General features: G+C 37.5%; 1 protein-coding gene across 3 annotated transcripts in view; it reads left to right on the plus strand.

Annotated features, from left to right (window-relative positions):
• Window positions 1–27,789, plus strand: part of kdm6a (lysine (K)-specific demethylase 6A) — a 55,183-nt gene that overhangs the window by 4,354 nt on the left and 23,040 nt on the right. For 2 of the 3 annotated variants that reach the window (XM_082174492.1, XM_082174493.1), the window contains exons 3-7: window positions 800–908; window positions 1,000–1,049; window positions 9,965–10,023; window positions 11,576–11,620; window positions 23,243–23,363. In XM_082174492.1, the coding sequence (XP_082030618.1) occupies window positions 800–908; window positions 1,000–1,049; window positions 9,965–10,023; window positions 11,576–11,620; window positions 23,243–23,363 (384 nt within the window). The remainder of the gene's footprint in view (window positions 1–799; window positions 909–999; window positions 1,050–9,964; window positions 10,024–11,575; window positions 11,621–23,242; window positions 23,364–27,789) is intronic. The other variant, XM_082174494.1, reaches the window with a different exon arrangement.

Below are 27,789 nucleotides of genomic sequence, written 5' to 3' on the forward strand. Positions count from 1 at the left end.
TCTGAACTGTTTACAGTCATTTAAGATATAAATGACTGAAGACAGATCGTAGTATCGTACTACATAAACAGGTAGATCGTGGAGACATTTTAATCGTTCACAATCTAAAATCGTGCACACCCCTAATTTAAGTGTTTTCTTTTTTTAAATGGAAGTTGTTCTTGTGATGGCAGTGCTTAATTTTCAACATCATTACTCCAGTCTTCAGTGTCACATGGTCCTTTGGAAATCTTTCTTATATGCTGATTTGGTGTTCAGGAAACAATTGTTGGAAACAGTGTAAAAAAAAAATTAGAAACCATGAAAACTTTGATGTTTTGAACGTTCAAAAGAACGACATTTATTTTAAATGGAAATCTTTTCTAGCATTATACATTTATTAAATTTAATGTGTCCTTGCTGCTTTCCCTTTTTCCACAAAAACCCAAACTTTTAAACGGTAGTGTATGGCTGCTGCTGAATTTGGAATCATGTTCAATAATACAGACATTTGGCTACAGAAAATGTCATAATGTGGGCCGAGATGTATGTTTGGATTGAGCATTAGACTGTTTAAGTGCAACTACCTGTACATTTTTACATGCATTAGAAGTATCAAGAGAATATCTTTTTTTGCATTGTATATCAGCAACGCTGGGGTATCTAATGGTAAATATGACTATGGTAAAGTTGTTTGAAAAATATATGTAACGGGCCCAATTGTTTTGTCCTTTAAATTGTTATCAAATTCAAGACAAACTGATTGATTATTTTTCCAGGTGGTCATTCTGACTCGTTTTGTTTGCGGTTCACTTTACAGGCTGTTCGCTGCTATGACGTCTACATCTTAAAAGCTGAAGGGAAAGTGGAGCCAGAGGTGTTTTGCCAGTTAGGACACTTCAACCTTTTACTGGAAGATTATTCTAAAGGTGAGTTTTGACTTAAGGAATATTTATTTTATTCATTAAAAAAATTTGACTATCAGTCTTAATCTCTCTCTTTTTTTTTTGTTTTGTTTAGCATTATCTGCATACCAGAGATACTACAGTTTACAGTCAGACTACTGGAAGGTGAGGGATGCTTGAATTCTCATTGATTACACACTGGCACAGTTTACATTTGCTGTTAAAGGGTTAGTTCACCCAAAAATGAAAATTCTGTCAGTAATTACTCACCCTCATGTTGTTCCAACCCCGTAAGACCTTCGTTCATCTTCGGAACACAAATTAAGATATTTTTGATTAAATCTGAGAGCTATCTCACTCCTCCATAGGCTTCTAAGGGACTGAAACTTGCTGGCCCAGAAAAGTTATTAAAGAGATCGTTAATATAGTCCAAGTGACTACAGTGGCTCAAAGTGTCATGCGTGTGGCGTACAACACAGACGCGCTGCGCTAAAACACTACGTGAACTAACTCGAGGCCCAGAGAGAAGGAAGTGAATAGTGGAATAAAGTCGTTATTTTTGGGGGTTTTTGCGCACAAAAAGTATTCTCGTCGCTTTATAAACTTAAGATTGAGCCACTGTAGTCACTTGGACTATATTAACGATCTCTTTAATAACTTTTCTGGGCCAGCAAGTTTCAGTCCCTTAGAAGCCTATGGAGGAGTGAGATAGCTCTCAGATTTAATCAAAAATATCTTAATTTGTGTTCCGAAGATGAACGAAGGTCTTACGGGGTTGGAACAACATGAGGGTGAGTAATTACTGACAGAATTCTCATTTTTGGGTGAACTAACCCTTTAAATCCATTCAACAAGTAGATCAAACTAAATACAGGTGGTAACAGGGACCAGTGTCTTTTGGAAATTCATTTTGATCCGATCACAACCACTCTCCTATGTGGTCATGGATGCAGGCGGCAACATTGCATTTGTCTTAATGCATCACGGATAATATCGAACGGTGATGTACTTGCGTAGAGCGTAATCATGTCAAACAAGGGTTTTAACTTAAAGTAAGCTAAGTGATAATGACACGATAAAAAATTAACACGTACTTGCACAAGACCAAGACTATTTTTAGTAGGGCCACTTGCATTTGGATCTCCTGTAATAGATGGTAATTCCAGGTGTCTGTTATTAGTGAAAGCAATACAGTTTGATGTGTCTGGCTAGGTGTAGCTGTCTGTAAGAAGGTTTTTGAATGTGGAATTAGATCCTGGGTGATTGTCAGTAATGGCCTCTGACAGTTCTGGGTTTCCGAACACTGTTTTCTCCTTGAGCAATAGTGACGTTCTTGGCTGTGAAATTTCTTTGGCAGTGCAAACTTTCACCGTGATGGAGTGCTTTTGACTTCAGATACGGCTGTCGACTGTAGAAGTGACATCTCTCACATATCAGGCGCTAAGCCTCAGCATACGGCTAATAGAAGCTGATTTCCAGCACAGATGGGCTGAACGTTCTTTTGTGAGTTTCTTACCGTTTGTACTATAAATTAAAAATGTAATTTCATTTATTGGCACTTTACCAGCATTGGCACTATTTAAGTTTGGATGGCTGAATGTAAAATTTAGCCAAGTTTCCATCCACTTTTTGCGCTGTTTTGTTATCGACAAAGTGAATATGCGTTAAAAAAAGATTGTGAAATTTGCTGTGTCCAGCCTGTTTAACATCCATATTGCAAATTATATCGTATCTTTCACATTTTTTTGTAAAATGCAGAGTGTAATGACTTGAGGCAATTGGAATCGGCCAGTTTATTATTTTCATGCCTTTTACTAAATAAGGAAATCAGAAGATCACTGCAAAGTGGGACTGCTGTTCTGACAGGACTGCATGTAAAAGCCTTTATTTGACGAACCCTATGGGTTTGTACACAGGGCAGCATTTGTCCGGTAGCATATGCCAAATTCTAGGGTCCATAAAAATGGTTGGCAGTTCAGTGAAATGTTCTGTCATGTCTTTAACATGCAGTCAAGCCAGTCGTGGTTTGATGTGGTGCATATTCAGATCATTCAAACCAAAAAAGTTATTCTTTCTGGTTTCAGCTTTCAATAACATCAAATCGATCAAAAACATCATATTGCTGCTGATTTTTTTTCAGAGACAGATGCAACTTTTATTTGTGTAGGCCTATATTTAACTTTTTTAAATGATCTATTGCTTAACTGATGCCGTCTTAATTCTAAAATTCGTTTAGAGGTTTTTGGATTCAATTAACTTTATTTTCCTAATTTGTTTGAGATAATTATATTACATATTAATAAACTGTATTAATAAAATTGCTTTAACATGTGTCATGTTTGTGATTTTGATTTCTCAAGTAACCAGCTTCAGACCATGAAATCGTGATTTTTTTTTTTAATGACATTAATTTGATTTAATCAGATACACAAGTAACGTGTATTTTACCTTTCTTTTTGTCAGCTTTGGAAACAGCCTTCATTCTTTTGACAGATGCCCAACTTTAATTTGACAAGCTGCATAGATTGGCGCTATATTTTACTCATCCATTTGAAACAAAACTTTATTATGTATTATTAAATAGTATACATAAAATAATTTTTTATTAACGTGTCATGTTTTTTTAACTTAATTATAAAGACTATTTTGACTTGATCATGCAATATTCAGAAACTGGTAAAGTTGAATTATTTTTCTGATTAACTTTTATTAGATTGTAGACTGAAAAGAATGATTTCTGATAGACTTATTATTTTTAAAATGGGAGCAACAACTGCCTATTGAGAATTTATACACTGTAAAAAGAAATAATTATCCTATATAATAGATGAATGTCCCTTTTAACTACAGAGAAACGGTGCTTTAAAGGGATACTTCAGGATTTAGCATTAAGCTTTGTATTAGTAGAAAACCTGTAGTATTTTCGAATTACCATGCTTTCCACCCTCATATCCCCCTGAGACAAGAGATTTATGTATTTTTTTGTCTGGAAAAAATCCTCCGATGACGCAAAAATCGTCATTTTGCGTCATCGAAGGATTTTCTGGCCAGAGGCAAAAGACTACAGCCAGTAGATGGCGTTGTTCCGCATGTTTTCAGCCCGCCCATAGAGGGATCTCACTCACAGAATGTACACAGTATCAGCCGTCTTTCTTTGGAAGCTAAGCTAGTAGGCTTGGGTATCGAGTATCGATTGGAACCGGGACTAGCTTTGCGATTTTTCCCGGAATCGTTCAAAAGTTTAAATTTCGATTCCTAGTTTCGATTCACAGTCCGCCGACCGGAAGAAGAAACCGCTGTCTAAGTCATTTCTAGCCCTATTCTGAACTGAAGTAACTACATAATCGATTTCAAACTGCCAAATGTTAACTCGCTGACACTTTAGTTAAACATTTGTAACGTACACAGTACACACGGCATGGTAAATGCGTGTACTAGCACAGGTGTAAGCGTATATTGATTGTTATGCTAAACTGCGAACCGACACATTTTATGAGACGCTGTGTGAGTTGCCTTATTAACTCGCACAGCGTCTCATAAAATGTATTCAGAGCAAACAACCCTGACGTTAAACCTTAAAAACGTACATATGATGTTTTCTTATTCTTCGGTATCTTGCAAGTTGCAACCATATTCTCTCGTCCTCTGCTTGTCCGTTTGAAAACTGCACGCGATGCCGGCGAACGTAAAAAAAAAAAATTCATAAACACATTTACGAGCTGCCAACTTTCACGCATTTACCGTGAGACACACGCAATTGACACTTCTCACACCACACATCCATTTTCTCACGCACAATAAAATCGTGAAGCAAAGAGGACACGGGAGACCGACAGACTAGACAGAGCAGTTACTTTATGATATACAAAAAAATCTCAGCTCTCAGATTCTGTCCATTTTATTACAAATTCAAACAATAAATACCAATGTGACGCGACAGATCCCTAGCGCACGTGAACCGATCATCTCGACTAGCAGCTAATAGTAAAAAAAACACGAACACTGTTGAAAGATACAGTAGACTACAACTTACCTAACTGTATATTCCTCATATATAATATCGATCAATCAGTGTTTTTTATCAGCGTGAAGAGGTCAATAACATAGCTGGAGAACAATTATGTCATATTTACCTCAGGAAAGCCATTTAATGAACATAGTTGGCAAGAAAAAAAGAGCTATAGAGAGTATTTTGCTAAATATGTGTACTATATTACATATTTATTATATTTGAACTTATATCATTAAATAAAGTTGTTATTATAAAAAAAAAAAACGCATTATATTTAATTTGAGTTATTTTTAACCTTAAATAATACTGCCAGCTGATTGGGCTCTCTGTATGTTTACAGCATTAGGTGAGTTGTTTTTTTCTTGAGAAAAATTAAAGCCTATCTTGAGTACCTAATATTTATCCAAATGAGTCAATATTAAATCAAATCACAATAACTGAATTGAAATGAAATAATTAAAAAGCGTAGCTTACCAGAAATTGTAACATGTTGTCACTAAACCTAATAAAATTCAGTTTAGTTACTAAAATGTTAGTGACAATCACATACAATACAATACACTTATTGTGATGCAAATTTGTTTATATTTCAATTGATGGAGAAGGTCAGACTATTTCCTTCAGAAAGACCGTTGGTTAGCTAGCTCATTTAAAATGTCAAAAAAGTTGTTTAAAGTATATTTGATATTTATATTGTAGTTGAAAACAGCCCTGTGAGAAATTCATAGTAAATTTCATAAAAAGTAAAAAGTTCATAGAATTAAAATGGATCTAAACTTTTTTGACCCTGCCAAAGAATCGGAATCGAGAATCGTTAGGAACCGGAATCGAAACAAGGAATCGGAATCGTTCAAATTCAAACGATACCCAACCCTATAAGCTAGCAGGCTCTTGTTCTGTGGAGAAAGCTGAATAGTAGGAGAAAGCTGAGTAAGTAGGGGTTACCATCCTCTTTTTCCCGGACTTGAACGGCGGGCGAGATCGTTCAAAATGTACGGGATTCATCTGCGTTCTGCGGTCGCCATTCATGTTTACATGCACACCCTTTGTTTCAATCTAACTGAATTCATTCCGATTGGTGAGTCTGAATGTAGTGTTTACATGAACGCTAAACAAGTAATCGGTTGATGTGCGTTTTACCATTGCTAAGAAAATTCCCGCTCCTCCGTGAGAGATGCAAGACCCGGCGCGTCTCAGTAATGACGCCACCGGCCTCGCACCGTTCTCCCGCGGCCGTCAGCCTCGTCCTGCTCGCCACAGTAAACATAATGAATGGCGACTGTAGAACGCAAAAGCCGAATCCCAGACATTTTGGGCGATCTCTAAATCCCTGGCAAACTCATCACGTAGGCTAGCCTAATAGTCTTGTTGTTTTCAACTGCGCTCTCTTACCGGTAGGCGTGGCCTCCTAGGGCAGCGAAGCGAGTGCATACTGGGAGTTGTTGTCTTTCATCCACATAAGCCAAAAATACATTTTCTGGCTTTTCTCAGTCTAGAAAGCTCCAAATTCAAAAATTTCTTCACATTTCTTCTACTTAAATGACCTATTTTAAATACACATTCATCTTCCCAGAGGTGAAGTATCCCTTTAAAGTCCCACTCCGATCATATTTTGAGCTATTTTTAAACATTCTCAGTGGTCTTTAAATGATGATTATGCCGTTTTTAGCCAAAATCACAAAACCTGTGCCGTTTTCTGGGACTTCGCTTCAGCAGAGCGGCAGTAGCTCATTAGCAATTCGCCTCTGCGTTGTGGGCGGAGCCGTTGGCTGAAGCGAGATACATAGGCAGCAACAGCCTCTTTCTGTCTTTCTTTCTTTCTGTCAACACAGAAAACATTTCATCACTGGATAGTTTTTTTCGTTTAATTAAAGTGTTGTTTTGTGTCAGCTGAATGTCTGGAACGCTTTTCAGAGAAGATAAGGCAACTTATTTTGCACAATTCACACCCAGCGGCAATTCAGAAAAAGAAAAAAAAATATCTCAGAATGCTCCACATGAAACTTTGGTCTTCCGACCTTTTACCGCCGTGTCGATTTATTTTGATTAATATGTGCGAGGGAGAGAGAGCAAGACAGCGCTTAGTTTGGAGACGGTGAGGTCTTGTTTACATTTTCGCCTGGCTCCGAAGACAGAGAGTGTGCGCGCGCGCGCGCGTCCGGGTCTCTCTCTCTGCTCGTTCTTTCATTTAAACAAGCGCAGCAGTTCATCTACATTACTCATCGATCAAATAAGACTTTGGCGGGACAAAAATTCACTTTGGCGGGCGCTAAAACAAGTTCAATGCAGGAAAATTCATGCGTGAATTTAACTGAGTAGTACATGACCATGCACTCGCACAAATGCGACCACATAAAATTTTAACTCGCACATTCTCAAAAAATGGTCGCAGTCTGGAACCCTGGAACGTAATCCATTCATCTCTCACAGCAACATGTTTTGGTAAAGCATGAAAGCTAATACCAATATCTCTCCTCTTAACATTGCAACCTGCTACCGCACATAGGTATTGATCCGCCATCGTCTTCTCTACTCCTCAGAACCTGAGCGGGCGGGGCGGAGGGGAGTATGAGCTTGTGGCCCCGCCCAGTGGAGTTACTACGTCACAACTCCAGTCTATTTTAGCCGGCATTTTAGCGTCTGCTACTGATTCACAGCCATTTGAATGCAGAAATACTCAGAAATACAACTTTAGCATCTAGCATCAGAAAAATACCACAAGAACATGTTAACACCTAGAAAAACATGATTTTCATCGGAGTGGGTCTTTAACGGGAGCAACACCACGAATGCGGACGCTCGTCGCTGTAGTATAGGCTAATTCTGTCATGTGACACCACATTTGTTTGCGTTAAAGCCCTTTTTATCGACACAGTGTTTCCAAATTAGTTTTTCGCGACAGTTGAAGTATCGACCTAGAATTTATGCGCTAAAGTTAAATGGAAAAAGATTGTCGACATTTGCAAAAAAGTTATCGATAATTGTCATTTCAATCAGCTATATGAGTAAAAAATGTATGCGCTAAACCTTTTTTTCGCTAAAAAAGCCTTGGGTGGAAACCTAGCTATTGCAGAGCGCAGCTGTGGAAGTTGAAGATTTTGTATCTTCTGCAAAGTTTGTCCCACCCCCCTTCTGTTTAAGAGTCAGAATAATATTTTTGCTTTTAGAGTCAGGGCCGGTTCTAAATTTGCACCTGCGCTGAAGGGGTTAATGGTGCTGTCTCAGCAGTCAGACAGCTGTGTATGATTTGTGCAGGTGTAGGAGCAGTCATGTGCAGTACTGTCAGCCTGTCAGAGAGATGCACCATGCGCTCTGCAGTCAGTTCTTCTCTGGCACTCTCTTTCCACGCTTGTCCTGACTTCACACTGCTGGCTTTTTAGAATGCAACCAAGTAGCTTGTGCTTTAATGCCAGTTGTTAAAACCCCAGGTCATTGTTCCGTTCCTGATTGGATTTAAACAGAGTGGGACTTTAGTTAGTTTTGCATTCATCTAAAATACAAAACCTGGTTTGCACTTAAGTCTTGTCATTTGAAGTTGAGCTCCATCAATTTTGCATGGGGAAAATTTTATGATATCTTACATCAGTAATCAGAACTGAAGCTGCACTAAATGCACGAGAGTGAATCTGGTGGATCAGTTTCAGTCTCTTACTCTTTGTGTCACCTCATAGTGGCTCTGAGTCTGACCGCACTAGGAAATGAGTCAGAGTTGGATTACACAACTTGTAAATTAACTTAAAATGATGAAAGTAAACGAAAATAATAAATTAAATGCGCTTTTCTAACTTCTCTTGTGAAATGCCAGCTCCACCTTTACATTCATTACACATTATTATGCAGTTTATTTTGTATTTTTGTCAAATTTCCTGTAGCTTAAACACTAGAGCATGAGGTCAGCAACTGGTTGACCCCCCAGGGAATTCATGAACTGATAAAACATATACCTTGAATGTAAAGTCACTTTAAAGAAAAGCATCTGTCAAATGTAAACTTTTCTCTTTTTCTTTGCTATATCTACCCTGTTATTTTTTTATAATTTTTTTTTCAGTTTTGATCTGGTTAAAGGGATAATTCACCCCAAAAAATGTTTTGCATTGATGCTGTGTTATTCTGATTATTAGAAATAATCGCATTATTGGTGCAAATGTTAATGTAGTCATTGTCATTCACTGCAATCAGATGAGGGCAAGAAGGCTGGACTTGTAATTGTTTGATTGCACACATGATGATTGAACAGCTGTCTGACTCTGAGATGGTGAACGGGAACATGGTTTGTGTAACATTAGCAACACTAGCTGTTTGATAATGTAGTCAAGCTAAAGGCTAATCATATTAATTACCGTTATGTGTCCGACGTAGTACAGAGCAATACATAAAACGCAAAAAACGTAAAAAAAATATATAGCTGAATTAAACCAGTATTTCTACTTGCCATTGTGCAGCATTTACTACAGTAAAGTTGACCGAGTTGATCTCTGAGCTGGTGTGAGGGAGTGGAGGTGATCTAATTAGCATATTCATGGTTTCGCATATACTAAATGAAGCAAGGGTGTAGAGTTACATTCAAGCTATTTTAAGGCATGGATAAAAAAAAAAATTTCACAGGAAAAACTTTTAAATGTCTTTTTGGTGATCAAAGATGACTTTTAAGTGATAAAATGATTGAATACACGGGGACTTTAAATTAGTTTTTCGTAAGCTTGCCATCTAGTTTCATCATCTAGTGAAAGTTCATTTGTGGGTAAGACAAGCCGCAGTGGCTTTCAGTTTGAGTCACACTTTGCCTGTGCAAGCGCAGATAACAGGTTAAGACACGATAATGTTTCATTGATCCATATTGTTTTGCACTTTCATTCCGTTATGTAAATATAACCTTTTGTGGTTGCGGGAGACGAAGCCTTACCTATTTAGTTGAACTCTTGCTCATTAGCCGCAGCCATTTCTATCCCCTGCTGTGAGGGTACTCATGCTTAAAGTGTCATCCTTTATCAGAAAGTCATCTCACAGATTAATTAATGAATAGTTTGTTTTCATAAGTTTCTAACTCTCAGCTCTTTTTTCCCCCCAGAATGCTGCCTTTTTATATGGCCTTGGTTTGGTTTACTTCCATTACAATGCTTTTCAGTGGTAAGTACACAATTACAATGTATTCTGTGATGCATTTGTTTTCTTATGCATTCCATGTGGTTTCTTTTTTCTTTTTTCATCTGTATCAGATTGTTCAGATATCATCCCTGATAGCATTTTTCATGACCTGAAGCGTGATGCTGATGCTTTCTCAGCATACAGACTGATTTCAAAATCTCTATTTTATCCTACCCTTGTCCGTCCTGTTTTTTTTTTGTTTTTTTTTACTTTTAGCCTTTTATCTTTGTTGTTAAAGACTGCAGAATGTGTGAATTGTTGTTCTGTCGATGAATAACAAGTGTTGTTTTTAAGGCATTATCTCTTCTTTGGTTTGTAGGGTAATTTAAATAAATTGATATGTGATTAAACCACAAAATGTTGCCATTTAAATATATGGTCTCCATGCACTTTTTGTGGTTCAAAGTAAAGGGGCTCTCCATTTGTGTGTGTGTGGGGGGTGGGGTGGGTGGGGGGGGGGGGGGTTGTTTGGGGTGCTGTTGTTTTTTGTTTTTGTTTTTATTTGGAGTGGCTTCCAATATGGATAGGATCCACAGACTCTCTCGGCCATTATGATTATAAGTCAAGCCTACAACATGGTGGTTTGCATTCATAGCTTTGCGTTGGTGTGTCTGTGTTGTTCTGCAAGTACACAGCCAAAACTCTAGTTGGCGGTGTGGGCTTCAGCAGCAAAGTGCAGGCAGAAGACCACATTTGTTTACTTCTGAGCATACATTGCTGGAGAAGTGACAACAGTGTTGACAAATAGACAGCTACTTTTGTTGCAACTAAACATTTAGTGTAATTCTTTAAAATTTCTGTTGTTGTTTGATATTGTATATGAATATTATGATATTATGGACTTGATTCATTTATGGTTTATGACCTTCTCTGTCCTTGCTTCTTTCATTTGTAGCTTAAAATTGCAACACTCTTGGCACAAGGTGCTGAAAAACTGCAATGGATACTTAACTAGTATTTTATAACCAAGTCATAAAACAGGCTCAGGATTGTTTTTAAACATGCAGTATGTATTAGACATGGACAATATCTGTACATATTACTATAACATTTGAGATATAGGAATTTTTGGGGTGGTGGGGGATGCAGATTTTCTTGAACGAGTTTAATGCCTGCCTCTGCCTCATGTTTTTTTGTTCCGTGCAGTTGTCTATACTTTACTAGTTTATGCCAGGTTTTTTTTTCTTTCAAATATTGAGGATTTATAAGTATATGATTAAACTGTCTTTAGTCTGGTGAATTTTAGGTTACATTTGAAATCTGCCAAATACCATTATTGTGTTCAGCTGTGATCTTGTGCCATCACTCAATGGAGGTCTGGGTCTTAAAAGAAAATGGGAAAAGCATCACATTCCCTCATTCATGAATCAGTCAAGTTTTTTTCCCTCCCCACTAGCTTTTTATGGTCAATTTAATATATCTTATTGTACCATCTATGAAATTATATAGGATATTGGTATTGATTTGGCAAATGTATGTACAGATGGTATGTTGTGATATTTACTACTGGAGGTCCCCTCTTTTCTTGTCTTAGGGCAGTGCAGCGCACCCCCTCAGATGCCCATTCTGGACAGAGAAGGTAGGCATACCATGTTGGTTTTGTAAGGGTATGCCTCAGACATGCTCTGTAGAATTGTTCAGCTTGCTTCAGCAGCAGGAATTGCATTAACTTGGCATATGTGGAAGTACATTGTGTATATTGGATAAAAAAGGAATGTGTTGATAGATGATAGAAATAAAGCATCTGCATCTTTAAAGGTGAAGTATGTATGATTTTTATGTTAATATTAGGGATGTCAACGTTAACATATTAAAGGTACAAAATGTAAGAAGTTTGTATCAAAATATCCAAAAACCACTTGCACAGTGTTGGCCTATATATTTCTTTCAATTGTGTACTTGCATTATCCTGAATGTTTCCAAGAATTTGTAAATTCTGAGAAATTCACAATTTTAAATAAACTTGTCGCCTGTCAATGACGTAATATCCGCGTTATCCCTGGTTTCCGCCTATGCTGCCATAGTAACCATGGCGACAGACGTGGACAACTGCGTTACGTCTAGCGGAACGGTCACGCTGTTGTAGTTTCCTTCAAACATTATGGACTTTGGGATAAAAATAGAGGATAAAATTTCAGCGTGGCGTTTTCGAGATGGCGAGAGCTCCGCGGCAAACTTGGATTTGACAGAGACGCCGCTCTTGCATGTACTTTATTAGACCGGTGAGCAAATGTACATAAAACAAATCAATGTTATATAGCTATATATCTCATGATGAAATGTTAGAATATGATCAGTATGTCATTCTAATGTTGATCTTGCTTACTGCTAGTCTCATATAGCCAACAAACTAACACATAGAATAACATTATAACTTTCAACACACTCAAGTCAAGTGCAGTTTAGTATGATAGTGTAGTAGACCAAGTGAAACTGCGCTGCGTTACCTCACAAGTTTAATTCGTCAAATAAACTAACCTGTGCGAGTAGTAATTCAGCACTTGCGGGTAGTTATCAATATTACGGTTTTGTAAGAATGAGATGAGAATGTTCAAAAAGAACTGATACTCACACTGAAAACATTTCAACAAGTTTTATGCTTGGAAATCAACAAACAACAAATAAAATTAGCAGCTCTATGCACTTTTTTTTGAAGCATACACATTAAATTATATGACCGTCGTCAATAGCAACGCATTATAACAGCGCACATCTCTTCCATCACTGCGGACGCGCTCTCTTGTTTCATTAAAATGCTATTACAAATGAGGTAAGTGGATAATTCAGCAGCAAATTTTATTATAGTGGAAGAAAAAACCCATCTATTTTGGAACAAATAAAAGGTAAAATGTTCCACATTGCTCTTTGTATTGTTATAAAATACATTGATGAAAAACAAATACATGTATTTACATATATAAAATGTCTTTTTCATGAGGCAACAACATTTGATCGATAGGGCAGAACACGAAAGACCATTAATAATCTTAATCGTTCATTGGGCAAAAGTATTATAGGCCTAATATGAAAGGCTTCAATATAGAGCGCCAGATCGGCTTATGTGCATCTCGTGCACATGATGCGCTTGAAGCAACATGGAGTTCACGCAGCACTTCGCTGAAAAGTAAAAAAAAACAAGGGGAAGAGATATTGATGCTTATCATATCTATGCAACAGCCTTTTGACAGTAGTACATTTCAGTTACTGTGCACGTGAAGAACAATTCATAGTGCTCTCTAGTCTCTACTGACAGTGTGATCTAACAGACACCCAGGAGAAAGACTCATGATTTAGAAACAGAAATAAACTCCAGCAAGATAAAGTATTTTAATGAAAAACAATAGACCTTTTTCTACAAATAAAGTATAATAATGGGAACATTGATCTTGGAGTGAGTTACTGTCGTAACCAAACGCGACCCGCTGTTTAAATGCTGAATGGAGAATGACTGAGGACCTTGACCTTAACTTTAACGACTTAAATATTCTTTTTGTACCTCATATTAAGCTATCAAATGGCTTCAGAAGTCTTGGAATATAGTGCACGAAAACTTTATGGTGCTTTACAATATTTTTTATATCTTTATTGGGGCTTAACAATAACAGAGAATAGGACGTACAATACCGAGCACTGTCACTGCCTTCCGCCATGTGTTCTCGTACAAAAAACAAACAATGTTGCATGCTGTGGCAGAATGATGCTGCCTGGACAGGATTTACCGCGAGTTTTCAAAATCGCGATAATCAAACACGGTTTTCGTGATAATTAAACATTTTAAACGATAATTACTAACCGTGATGACATTTTATCATGGTTTATCGTGCAACCGGTAATCGTTCCATCCCTAATCCAGAAACATTATTAGATCCATCGGAATGACGACAAGTTCCATGATTCCGCTTATCACTGCTTATGCTTTGTTATTGTAAGAGGTTAGCGACCACTTGCGGTGAGAAAAATTACATATTGTAGCTTTAAAGTATGTGATTAATTCAAAATCTCTGTTTGAGATTTTAAGCTGCTAAACTCCAGGAAAGTCCAATGATCCAATAAGCAAATTCATTCAAACAATCAGTCCAAAACAGAACTAATGTAAAGAAAACTTGGCTGATAAAGGTAAAGACGTTTGCGGTGACGTACAGGGATCGTACAGGAAGCACGTGTGAGTCCGCTATATTGTGTATGTGCACTCTCGATGCACTGATCGCACATCGACACTAGGGCTGTCAACTTTAGCCGTTTAGTCGACTAATCGGTCGATGCCGTCTTGGTCGACTGACATTCTCATTGGTCGACCAGTTGCATAATATTTTTTATTTTTTTTACTAATAAAGACATTTTCATTGATTTACTCCTTGATATTTAATCCTTTATAAGCAGTTATATATTACTGTATTCTAAATATAATTAGCCTATGTTTTATCCCCAACTTTAAATGCTTTAATTTAGGCTATTTTGTAACAGCGCCACAGTTTAGCGCACCACGTAGAACACTGGGGAACCGCACCTGTGGCTGGCTGCACTGCTGCTTCGCGCTCAGTAAGGAATATAGGTAGTTTTGCTGTATTCATTCAGTTAGAACGCTACTTGTTTTGGCTTTAGTCGCCAAAATGTCCAAGAAATCTAAATATTTTGTCTGGCTGCATTTTACAAAAAAAGACGACAAGACTGTGGAGTGCAAGCTATGCGGCCTAAAGCTAACTTACCATAGCTCAACGACCAATATGACCTATCACCTAAAAGCGGTAAGCGAGATATATAATCAAAATGCAAAACATCGTCTTTTAAAAAAAATTTTTTTTATATGCATTCAGATATACATGTGTCAGACAGCTTGCTATGTCTAATGTCTAAAAGTTTATATATTTGATTTGATTTGCTATTTGGGTTTTTTGTGTGTTTGTTTTAAGACACCTAGATCGGCTGGACAAAAGTTAACCCGTAGCTTTGAAAGTAAAGAAGAATATACAGCCTGTATAAACAAGAGCTTTTGTTAGGATTTTTCATTATTTGGCAGTTTTAGCAGTTTTTAGCGCTTTTTGTAGCGTGTGGTGTGGTCAGGTGCGCGATTGTGACTGTCACTATAGACCTAGGACAGAGCTCCTCACAAATCACTTAATTTTCAAAGAATTGTATTATTATTATTATAGTTTTATTTATTATTGATGTTTTTTCGTTGTTGTTTTATAAATGCTCTATGACAATTGTTTAATGTTCAATCAAAATGCAAAACATTGCGGGGTTTTTTTTTTTTTTTTTTGTCGACTGATCGTTGCGCAGGACAGGACTTTGGTCGACTAAGCATTTCTTTGGTTGACTACAGCCCTAATCGACACGTTTCAGTACATTCTCATTTCCATATAAGTTTTGGGATTTTAGTTTTTTTTTTTTTTTTTTTTTTTTCTGGTGCTGTCTTTCCCCATAAAACCCTTTTTTTTTTTTTTTTTTTTTTTTGCCAATCTACAGCATGCCACAAATGCTGTTGGTAGAACGAATCTGGAACATTCCGTTTAGTTTCTTTTGACCCAATGTACCTTTCAGATCCCTGAATCAATTACTCATTTAAGGTCTGAACTGCTTTGTCACATTTTTGTCCTGTAGGTTATATTGTCTGTTACTTAAATCATTAATTTCAGTGTGCAGTGACTGTAGAGCACTTGACCCAGTCACCACTTCTTGCATGCTAGTAACTGGGGATAAGGTAATCTTCCCCTGCCTTTCGATTCCTGAGCAGGAAACTTAGGGTGCTTTCACACCTGCCTCGTTTAGTTTGGTTGAACCGCACTAGAGTTCGTTTTCCCCAATGGTGCGGTTCGTTTGGGCAGGTGTGAATGCGGCAATCGCACTCGGGTGCGCACCAAAAGCGGACCAAACAAGCGTACCGAGACCTCCTCGAAGAGCTGGTCTCGGTACGCTTTCAAACGAACTCTGGAGCGGTTCGCTTGTGGTGAGAACGTGATCCGACCTCGAACAGAACCAACTGCCAAACAACTGCGCATTTTTGGACTAAAGTTGCTGTAGTTGCTTTTGGACTAACAGTTTAAAGTTGCTTTTGGACTAACAGTTGCCGTAGTCAGCTGCACTGTGATTATGGGATGAGGAGAAATGTTTGTTGACCGTTTGCACTTTAAGCATGGCAGCTCGCGGACAAACTTGGAGTTGTGAGGAGGTGCGGAGCCTGATAGAAATTTGCTCTAATGACCATATGTCCCAACTGTCAAAAACAATTTTAAAGAGAGAAAGGGCACAACATTACCTTATGGATCGTTGGAAATTTTGTTGGATGATGAGCATGTCACTGTTTAGCAACATTAATGCACGCCTCTTCCTGAAGTGACTTGCGATGCGCCTTCGCCGCGTGCAGTGCATTAACACAATTATATTCGAGCCGCATATCGCTTAATTCTCAAATTCTCAAAACTATATAATAAAATATGACCAGGGATACAATCAGCCCACGCAGTCGTCTCTCCATAGTAAACAGCGGCGTGTTGCCTGCCGGATTACTTCTGGGAGTTGTTGGAATTTTCCCGCACGTTAATTCTGACCAATCGAAGTGCAGTTATGGGAATGCGTTCAAGACACATCTGGCCAACGAGTGATGTGGATGCTGTCACGTGTCTACATTTTGGTTCGTTTTATCAACTCATAAACTGATTCGGACCAGAGTGATCAGTGTGGTGTGAAAAGGAACCAAAACGCCTGAAAAATGCTACAATGTATCATTTTTCGCCCTTGGTCCGGACCAAATAAACCGAACTACAGATGTGAAAGCACCCTTAGATGACCTGCTTCACATTTTCTCTCTCTCTCTCATTCTCGCCCACTCACTTAGCATTAGGGATTTTCCTTTCTTATACAGGCTCAGTAAATAAACTTGCTTGCAGTAATTCAGGGGTCTTCAAGTTCAGTAAGGTTGAGGGACGTGAAGTCAGGCAGATATGTCCATACTATAAGAAGATGATCTGTTCTTTGTTTGTTGTTAAAGTGTTCTTGTTTGCCTTTCAATTGTCTATTTTTGGTATTTTGGAATGGAGATAAAAACTGTGGTTTGATTAGTATGCTGGTTATATGCTGGGTTGGTTGTGGCATGAGTTTTGGACTGCTAAAAATCGTTTTTGCATCCGTTCCTTTTAGCAGATCAGTTATCCTGCATACAAATGCAAATAAAATGAATTATTTCTGTGAAACTTTGAATGCACTGAAATTTCGGTGGCCAAAACAGCAATTTTAGGTTTTGGGGCCGAAATGGTTATGTAGGATTGAAATTGACCGAAACAGTTACGATTAGTTAACGCCACACAATGGGGATAAACTACAACAGTTAAACGTGTCAGCTGTGTGGACTCCAGGGCTTGGTTGACGACAACGATTCCTCGATTTTAATCGATACTGATATGAATTCTTAAATCTCAAGATCGATCTTTTAGTCTATTCTTTTTTCTGTTGATATGTTAACAACACTTCACTAAACATTTCTAGCGTAAATGCAATCCAATAACCGCAACAAATGTAAAAAAAATTTTTTTTTAACACAGATTCAACTTTCCAGAGTCCAGTTTTTACCTGAGTTTCCGAGTGACGGTGCATATTAATTCGATTTGATCATGAGTGACTCATAGACGAAGTAAGGCGGCTATGATAAATATGATAAGGCTCACATAATGTGTGCTGTGGGAGATTGGTTGCTAAGGGAAGTCATCAGCATTATATTGAGAATTCAGTCCCTGTCTGTGCAATACAAGCAGCAAAGCCAGAGGTCGTTAGCCCCCCCCCCCCCCCCCCCCCCCCCCCCAGATGTTAGATGTAAAAGCTGCCAATGTCAACCAGTGTTGTGTGCAGCTCATTCATAATCAGTACGTAATAGGCTTTAATACTTGATTAAGTCATCAAATGACTGAGGTATTTTTAGAAGATGACGACAGCCGTCAATTTGCACATCACATTAAAGCGGGAAGGTTAACAGGACAACATATCAGGGTCTCTAATTAATTTAACTGGAAACCCCACCACAGCTTTGCTATGCGCAGACCCTTTCATCTTTTAGCATTCCAATCAGACCGGTGCTTTTCTGAGAAGCCAAATGTAAAGCTAACATTAGTTTAGCGATGGCTCACATGGTGCCCCGGCTATTGGCATCAAACTACGTTCAAATCCATTGTGTTTGTCTTATCTTTATCACAGGGGATATATTAAGCGTGGGGTTTAGCTCTGGAGACGCGGGTTACTGGCGTCTGCGTGTAGTGGCAGTGCCCCTGGCATGCTGCTTGTGTTGCAGATGGGCATGGGAGGAGGGCTGCGGGGTGATCCCTGCAGGAATCTGCCCTTTGGTTAAAATTTACATTTAATCATTTAGCAGACACTTATCCAAAGCGACCTACAAATGAGGAGGACAACAGAAGTAATCAAACCAACAATAGGGCAACAATATGCAAGTGCTGTGACCAGTCCCAGTTAGTCTAGCACAGTACATATAGCAAATATATTAAAAACCATTTTTTTATAGATAAATTCAAAGAGCGTGACAGCATATATGTCCATATCTTGTTAGTTGGCTTAAAGTAACTCTAGAAAGCAGCATTTTGCTAAATATACTTTGCTTTTCATTTCATTTACTTATAGCCCACAATAAAGTAAAAAAAATGTTTAAAGACAAGTGAACAGTCAGTAATAAGAACAGCAGGCATTTATAGGTTGCTTGCTGTCACTTTAAGACCAATATAAAAAGATCAGCGCAATACCACGCAAAGATCCAATATAATGATACACATTCAATTTCTTTCTCAACTGTTTGCATTCATTTAACACATAACCGACTGTGATTACGAGAATACTTGCTGAGACTGGTATTTTAACATGGTTTTGTGTGTCTGTTCAAGCACAAGGAGACGCAAAAGAAGTCAAGTCAAGTCAAGTCAAGTTTATTTGTATAGCGCTTTTCACAATACAGATTGCATCAAAGCAGCTTCACAGTATTAAATTAAAATAATACAACAAAGTTTGTTTCAAGAGGAATTTATTGATTGATAAAATTAAATTAAATATCCCCAAAATATCCCCAACTGAGCAAGCCAAAGGCAACAGTGGCAAGGAACCGAAAAACTCCATCAAGTGACCTAATGGTGTCCTAAAACTCCATCAGGTGCCTTAATGGAGAAAAAAAACCTTGGGAGAACCCAGGCTCAGTCGGGGGCCAGTTCTCCTCTGGCATTGGATAGAGGCCGGATTGTAGTTTGAGCTGTAGGATTATATGAATGCCTGGCTGAAGAGATGCGACTTTAATCTAGTTTTAAACTGGGAGAGCGAGTCTGAGCAACGAACAGTATCAGGAAGACTATTCCAGAGTTTTGGAGCCAAATGTGAAAATGCTCTCCCTCCTTTGGTGGTTCTGGATATCCTAGGTATGACCAAAAGCCTTGAATTTAGTGATCTCAAAGAGCGCGATGGATTATAGGGCGATAGAAGATCCGTTAAATAGACTGGAGCTAAGCCGTTTAGGGCTTTATAAGTCAGTAGCAATACCTTGTAATTAATACGGAACTTTATAGGTAACCAATGCAGTGATGATAAAATCGGTGTTATATGATCATATTTTCTTGATCTCGTAAGAACTCTAGCGGCGGCATTTTGGACTAACTGTAGCTTGTTTATTGAGGATGCAGGACAACCAGCTAATAAAGCATTACAGTAATCCAGTCTCGAGGTCATGAATGCATGAATTAACTTTTCTGCATCAGAAACTGATAGCATATTACGTAGTTTAGCAATGTTTCTAAGGTGGAAAAAGGCTGTTTTTGTAACATAAGAAATATGATTTTCAAAAGACAGGTTGCAATCGAGTATAACACCCAGGTCTTTTACTGTAGAGGATAAAGTAACAGGACATCCTATGATGTTAAAGTTGTATTGTGCGAGGTTTTGTGGGCGGTTTTTTGAACCGATAAGTATTACCTCTGTCTTGTCTGGATTTAATAAAAGAAAATTACGCGTCATCCAATCTTTTATATCTTTAACACACTCTGTCAATTTGGAAAATGTAGCGTTTTCATCCGGCCGTGATGAAATATATATTTGAGTGTCATCAGCATAACAATGGAAACTAATTCCATGTTTCCTTATAATATTTCCAAGTGGCATCATATATATTGAAAATAACAGAGGGCCTAATACAGATCCCTGCGGCACTCCATAGTTTACTGGAGTTATGATCGATTTTTCTCCATTTAAATAGACAAAATGGTAGCGGTCAGATAGGTATGATTTGAACCAGCTTAGTGCTTGTCCTTGAACACCAGTATAATTTTGTAGTCGATCTAAGAGTATTGTGTGATCTATAGTATCGAACGCAGCACTAAGATCAAGTAAAACTAGTATTGAGATACAGCCTTGGTCAGAAGCTAAAAGTAAATCATTTGTGATTTTAACGAGCGCAGTTTCAGTGCTATGATGCGGTCTGAATCCAGACTGAAACTTTTCATAGATATCATTTTGTTGCAAGAAAGAGCCCAGTTGAGCGGACACCACTTTTTCTAATATTTTAGACATAAATGGAAGATTTGAAATGGGTCTATAATTTGCTAGATTATTATGATCTAATTGTGGTTTCTTAATGAGAGGTTTTATAACTGCCAGTTTAAATGTTCTTGGAACATGACCTAAAGATAAAGACGAGTTAATAATATTGAGGAGAGGCTCTTCCACTACAGATAACACTTCTTTCAGTAGTTTAGTTGGTATAGGATCTAATAAACATGTTGTTGTTTTAGATGAAGTGATAAGTTTATTTAACTCTTTTTGTTCTATAGTTGTAAAGCACTGTAATTGTTCTTACGGGGTGATAATTGAAGCTGAATTGTAAGGCGCGATTGAAGATTGAACGTTTATAATTGTGGTTCTGATGCTTTCTATTTTCTCAGTGAAGAAGTTCATGAAATCATTACTACTGAACTGTAACGGGATATTTTGTTCGGGTGACGTCTGTTTATTTGTTAGTCTAGCCACGGTGTAAAAGAAGAATCAATTAGGTGTTTTCATACTCTTTAAAACACGCCTCTCTCTGTGTGTGCGCAGCTGTGCACACAGAACAGCGCGTGGGTACCGAATAGAGTTCTCTATTGCCTCTTCTTGCACTTGAATGGTTCAAAATTGAATGTGTAGATTGGCAAGATAAAACTTGTGCAAATGGTCAGCTTTCACTCTATAATGGTTCAACTTAGCAAGCAATTAATCAGAGAATCACATGCGTGCCGAAGTGTGGGGCTTGGTCCATACGGATCATGAATCCACTGCAATCCGTTGCATACATAATTATATTATTAAAAAGTTGATATAAAAACTGCCTCATGTTAAATTGAATTTGTTTATTTTTGTATATTTTGATTAAATTTGATTTCATTAATTGACTAGGCTAACAAATACACTTTCTTTTTTTTATTTCTTTTTTTATTTAATTTAAGTGAATTAAACTCTAATATTAATGCAATTATAGCTAAATATATAATTTAAAATAAGTATAAAAAAATCGGTTTTGGTTTTTGGCCAAGGGCATCCTGAATTTTCCATTTCGGCCCAGAATTTTCATGTCGGTGCATGACTATGTGAAACAATGAAACTAGTTTTGCTTTTAGTTTATGGCTAGTTCAGTACAAATGCTTAAATATTCAGATACATATTGAACAAGGAGTCAAGATTTTGCTGTAATAGCCCTTGTTAAGCCCCTAATATCTTTCCCTATTGAAGGCCAACCACAAACAGCTGGGCATTCTAAAAACAATGTTAAATGTTTTGCAAGCAATTTATGCTATTATTTTAGCAGTGCCTGACGTTTTTTAATGGCCTCTTAAATGCATGAAATGGCGATTAAAATGAATTGCAATTCATGTCATCGCTCAATCAGCATTGATTAATCACATGGTATTTACAGTTCATGTGATTGTCTCAGTAAAAATGGTCCAAAACGAATTGCCCATATGCAAATATGGCCATTTATAATGGCAGACTTCTGTGGGTTCTTGCCACTGAGCTGAAATTGAATGCTAGCAGAACTTTCGCTAGCAGAACTTTCTCCAGCACACAAAAAAAGCTTTTTTACAGTTTGAAATAACAAACCTATCCGTTTTATATTGATTAAACGATGGGCTCAGATTGGTTTGTTTTTTGTATTTCGTTTTATGAAGCCAGACATATACTAATTGATCTAATTGACACTTGAATTTCATACTTTGTGATATTTTTGATTGCTTGCCAGATAGTCTCATATAGCTGCAGCTCATGTGCGAGCAATAAAGAGGGAATAAAGAAATGATAAAGCTTTCGTTCTGTCTTGCAGCAGGGCTCTCACGTACTGCAGTGCTCTGCAGAGAGGAGGGGGGATTGGGGCCATTGAGTTCATTGGGCTGTGGTTCAGTAAAAACACCCTCTGTTTGCCTGAGCAGATACTGTATAAGCAAGCAAAGCCCACTGCTGTGAGCCAACCACGTGCTGCAATATCTGTCAGAGGTGGAGATCATGTGTTATGGTTCACTGTGTGTGTGTGGCACTCTGGCTATTATAAATTTGAATGTCATACATATATATATATATATATATATATATATATATATATATATATATATATATATATATATATATATATATATATATATATATATATATATTTATTAATCATAGTGTCTGTTCTCTAACTGATCTAAATGATTTTCATTGCTATTAAAAAAATCGAAACGATGGTGGGGGGCGGTGCCACGGTGGGCAAGTGTTGTAATAGGTGTGCGGCTGAACACTGTGTAACATCGACTATCGCAGCAAGCCTATGATATAGTTAAGCAATATCACACAAGCAGCAACTGCAGTATCACACGAGTGTTTTTTTTGTATCGAATAGCACGAGTGCAAATGGGATATTGGTTTTATACAACAATTCAATAAATTTGTTAATATTGTGATCTATTTTACACAATATTGTCTCTATTATAGAGGGAGATGGGTTACAACAGGGTCAACCATGCGGCACAAATGTTTCACTAGCCTTGGCAATGATGCTTCTGCTGCTAGCTTTTCTTTTTAAAGCACATGGACCATTTAATTGAGCTTTTTGCTGCTTTTTATGCATTCATTTCACATTTTAATTCACATTGTACACATGAACAAATTTAAGGATGTCCTTCATTAAGGTTTCTTTTGTTGTTTTTGTCTTTCGCAGGGCAATAAAGGCATTTCAGGAGGTGCTTTACATTGACCCCAGCTTCTCAAGAGCCAAGGAGATCCATCTACGACTCGGCCTGATGTTTAAAGTCAACACAAACTATGAGTCAAGCCTCAAGGTATGTCTATTAACAGCTCTGTCTCACTCTCTATATTATATTTATGCGTTTTGCAGACACTTTTATCCAAAGCAACTTTATTTACATTTGATCAATTACATTCCCTGGGAATCGAACCATGACCTTGGCGTCTCTAGCACCGTGCTCCACTGTTGGAGCTAAAGCTACAGTCTCAAAATATGTATACATTTTATAATTCTGGCAGAGATGTGATTTTTCCGTATTTATACAGATTACAGTTTTCCACCCTGAAAAATGATGACCCATGAGAGCTGCGTATTTCAGAGAAAGATAATCTCTTTTGGTTGGGGGAGGAGGGGGGAAGTGCAGGTTACTGTATGATGTTTGAAATCGCAAAATGGCCTTAAACAATTACTAAATAAACTGCAATATTTCATGCATGGATTGCTTATAACAGTGCTGCACTAACTCATGGTGGGATCTAACCATCTGCGGGAAACCCTTAGTATGTTAGCCATGCAAAACATCAAATGAGAGTTGAAACGGTTAATTCGCAGTTGCCCGGTAACTTTTGTTAAAATTATTTTTTTTTATGAAATTTGACAATGCTTGGTGGTGAGAATGTGATATGGCTCAGTGCGCTCATCACATGGCAACTGTTCTAATGTAATTATGTAAATGTATTGTCTGATTTGCTGCATGTTTCTGAGTACTGTAACAGCAGTGTTTTCAGTTTCGATTCAGAATAAATGCAATTCTGCAAGTGCTGTTTTGAGTATCTTATCATTTGCATTTATAAATCTGTTGTTGTCAACTTTCAAATTAAATTCAATCATTTTAATGATTCTGAATTTAGAAAAATAAATTAAAATAACACTTTTATCGAAAGTAACACTAAAATTGGACAGAAAATATATTAATATTAAATATCAATGTATTCTTCATTCAGTTCTTTGCAAAAGAATCAGATTTAACAGATTTATTTTTTGACCAATTATCCAAATAATGATGTCCTACAAAGCTATTATTATCAGAGCATGTGAGCAGGGAGTGGATCAGTGTATTAGAAATTTCATGTCTGTGCGTTATTTGAGCGGAGTAGGGCTGCCCTCATCTAAAAAATATTCTAGTCGACTATTAGTCGTTCATTTAAGGGATTAATTGTCTAATCGCACATGTTATTTAGCCAAATCATGATAATGAGCCTTTAATTGCCTATACATAGTTTAATCAGCGCTTAAGCGCACACATAAAGCTTGCCACAGCACATCGGCAAAAGTAATGATTATGAATGTGTTGTGAAAAAACAGCAAGGATACTGAAGATTTTAATAATTTATTGATAAACCAGTGTTTTCGGCACACTCCGCAGAAACACTTGGATATGTGCCTAATAACAGCGTACATTTTATCTAGGTTAATGTGAGAACGAGCAGCCATCTAAAGTTGCACTTACATGTTTCAAATGATAAGCCATATTTATGGTCGATGGAAGATTGGCAAATGTTTGGATTTCCTGCCCGACATACTGTAATTACCACAAGGACCCGCCGTTAACGATCTGTCCCTCACGGACTGCGTTTTTTTTGTTTTTTTGATTAACCGACTAATAACATTTTTGGTCGACTAGGCCTCTTCAAGTCGACTGACAATTAGATTACTATTAGGGGGGCAGCTCTATCGATGAGCATAAAAAAAGTTTATATATAAAGTTTATACAGGCTTATAATTAGCTCTTCCAGTCTCTTGGCTTCTACTCTGGTCAGGGATTATAATGCTGCAGGCTGTTTTTGGCAGACTGTAACTGTTTTGTAGGTCACTGAGTCACCAGTGAGTCTTTACCTACGTTATGTGATTTTGTTCAGCTTCACAGTCTAAACTGTAAATACACTGGCATAGTCTTTTTACTTATTTGTGTTTTATTGCTTTTTTGGTTTTGTTTTTGAACAATTTTCTTGTTCTTTTATGAATCTCTCTCCTTTTATTGTCACCACCGAGGGCAGGGCAGAGTGCAAATTTTTCTTTCTTTTTTTTTCGTCCTTCCTTTCCCTCTCGACATGCTCTTCTAGAGTGTGTGTGCGCATGCTGAGTAGCCATCTGGGCTAAAGGGAAGACAACCTCTGTGCAGAGGATTTGATTTTTGAGCTTATTGACTTCCTTTTTTCCAAAAATGTTTCCCTTGTTCCCAACCTCTCCTCATCCCACTCGGTCTTAAGGACACCAGCAAGAACTCTTGAGCCTTCAGTGCTATTAGAAATGGAGAAAGCAGGCTATCTGTGATGCTTTTTGATATTATTGTGTGCTGACTGATTTGTCAAGTTCATGAGGTTTATGACATTGAATCTTCTATCAGACATAACTGTAAACATTGCAGAAATCGACTGTGATTGTGGTTTTTACTTGTCAGTCAGACAGTCTCTTCCTGAGAGGTTCTTAGATTGAACTGCAGAGTCGGAAGGTGTGGAATGCAATGCATTGGACATCAACCATCTCTTACTCTTCAGGGTATTGTGAGTCAGAGTAAGTGAGTGAGTGCTAATAAGTCTTCCCTCTGCTCTGGGGAAGGGGTGGCAGGGACAGTGCTCTCCGGCTCCCTGTGTATCCCACTTACGGGAACAAAGCTTTATGCACCCGTGCGGCCCTGCACTCCTTGAGCATAACCCTCTAGTAAGTGTCTACCATAAGGATTACGCCTGCGTTTTAAAGCATTGTGCTGTAGTGTTATGCGTCATAAATCTGTTGCAAAAACACCATGCTTTTTTTACTGCAGTGTCATCACTTTTGACATCGCATTGACAGAGATGGACTGATATCAGTTATCAGCATTTAAAAGTTTGATCACTGTTCAGGACTGTAGTCAATGTGTGGTCATTTACATTTACGCATTTGGCTGACGCTTATCCAAAGCGACTTCCTTTGCATTTCAAGGTACACATTTACATTCGTATCAGTTCTTGCTTTCCCTGGGAATCGAGCCCATGACCTTGGCATTGCAAGCGCCAACGCTCTACTGTTTGAGCTACAGGAAAGCTATAGCATCAACTATATTTATGCATTTTTATTTTTTACATCCTCATAGTTGCATGTAGAGATATACCTGTGCAGTATATCTGTGTTTTTGTCTGTTGTTTCAGTATTAGCTAATATTAGAAGCAAATGATATTAGGCTTATTATTTACAAAATCTTAACCTTTATGTTGGCCATAACTAAAATTGTTTATCGGCTGTAGCATAAATATGATGATCAGCTCAAATTTTTTTATACTTGAATATCCCTACTAGTGTTATTTCATTCTGAACTTATTCAATCATCATGGCTGAAGTTGTCTTACTGCAGCTTCTGCATAATGGAGAGGATCTGTTTAGAAATATGGGTAGAATTCATAACACTAATTGGCTGCTGTAAGAATTTCCGCCTTAAAGTTAAGAGCTAGTCATCTTTTTGATGATTTGATAATTCAAGTAGATCAAGTATGCTCACTAACTAACTAGACAACCCTAAAAATCTATTTAGATTCCTATCTTTCACAATTCCTGTTAATAGGAGCTTTACTTGTATCCTTTTAAAGGGGTTTGGTGGGAAAAAATGTGGGGTCTGTAAGATTTTTTTGTTGTTGAAAGATGTCTCTTATGCTTACCAATGCTGCATTTATTTGATAAAAAATATAGTAAAAATATGATGTAATAACTTAAAATAACTGTTCATAATTATTTAAAAAAAAAATTAAATGTAATTTATTTCTGTGATAACAAAGCTGAAATGAAATTTGCCATCATTACTCCAGTCTTCGATGTCACATGATCCATCAGGAATCATTCTAATATGCTGATTTGGTGCTCAAGAATAATTTCTTGGTATTATCAATGTTAAAATCAGTTGTGTTGCTTAATATTTTTGTGGAAACAGTGATACATTTTTGATGACTATAAAGTCCAAAAGAACAGCAACAGTCTTTTGTAACATTATCATTGTCTTTACAGTCACAATTTTGATCAATTTCATGCATCCATTGCTAAAAAAAAAATCGTACTAACCTCAGACTTTTTAACAATTGTTTATTAATTAATTTTATATTGTCTGTTTAGACATAGGCCGCTGCAGCGTGGGTTGCTGTTGTTTCACTGTTTCTCGACATTAACCATGTTAAGATGCTTTGAGTGGCTTTTTTTATTTTATTTTTTATATAAAGAACTTGTCTATGTTGGTTCCATAGAACTGTTTTAATGCCTGCTGATGTGATGCACTGAACAGTCTGCCTCCTCTTCTGTCTTTTCATCTTGTTTTTTCCCCATTCACTCCTATCCCTCTGTTCCGATTTCCTGCAGAGAGCGAAAGCTTACAGCAGGAGAGAGCAGCGTGTCATCTCTCAGCTGCTGCCGCTGCTCTCTTGAATAGTAATCAGTATTAGAGAGAGAGACACACTGGTAATCCTGCTGCATTATCTACTTGCCAGTCGAGAGCCATA

Source organism: Leuciscus leuciscus, assembly GCF_965113295.1.
Source record: "Leuciscus leuciscus genome assembly, chromosome: 7".
Taxonomy (NCBI): Eukaryota; Metazoa; Chordata; class Actinopteri; order Cypriniformes; family Leuciscidae; genus Leuciscus; species Leuciscus leuciscus.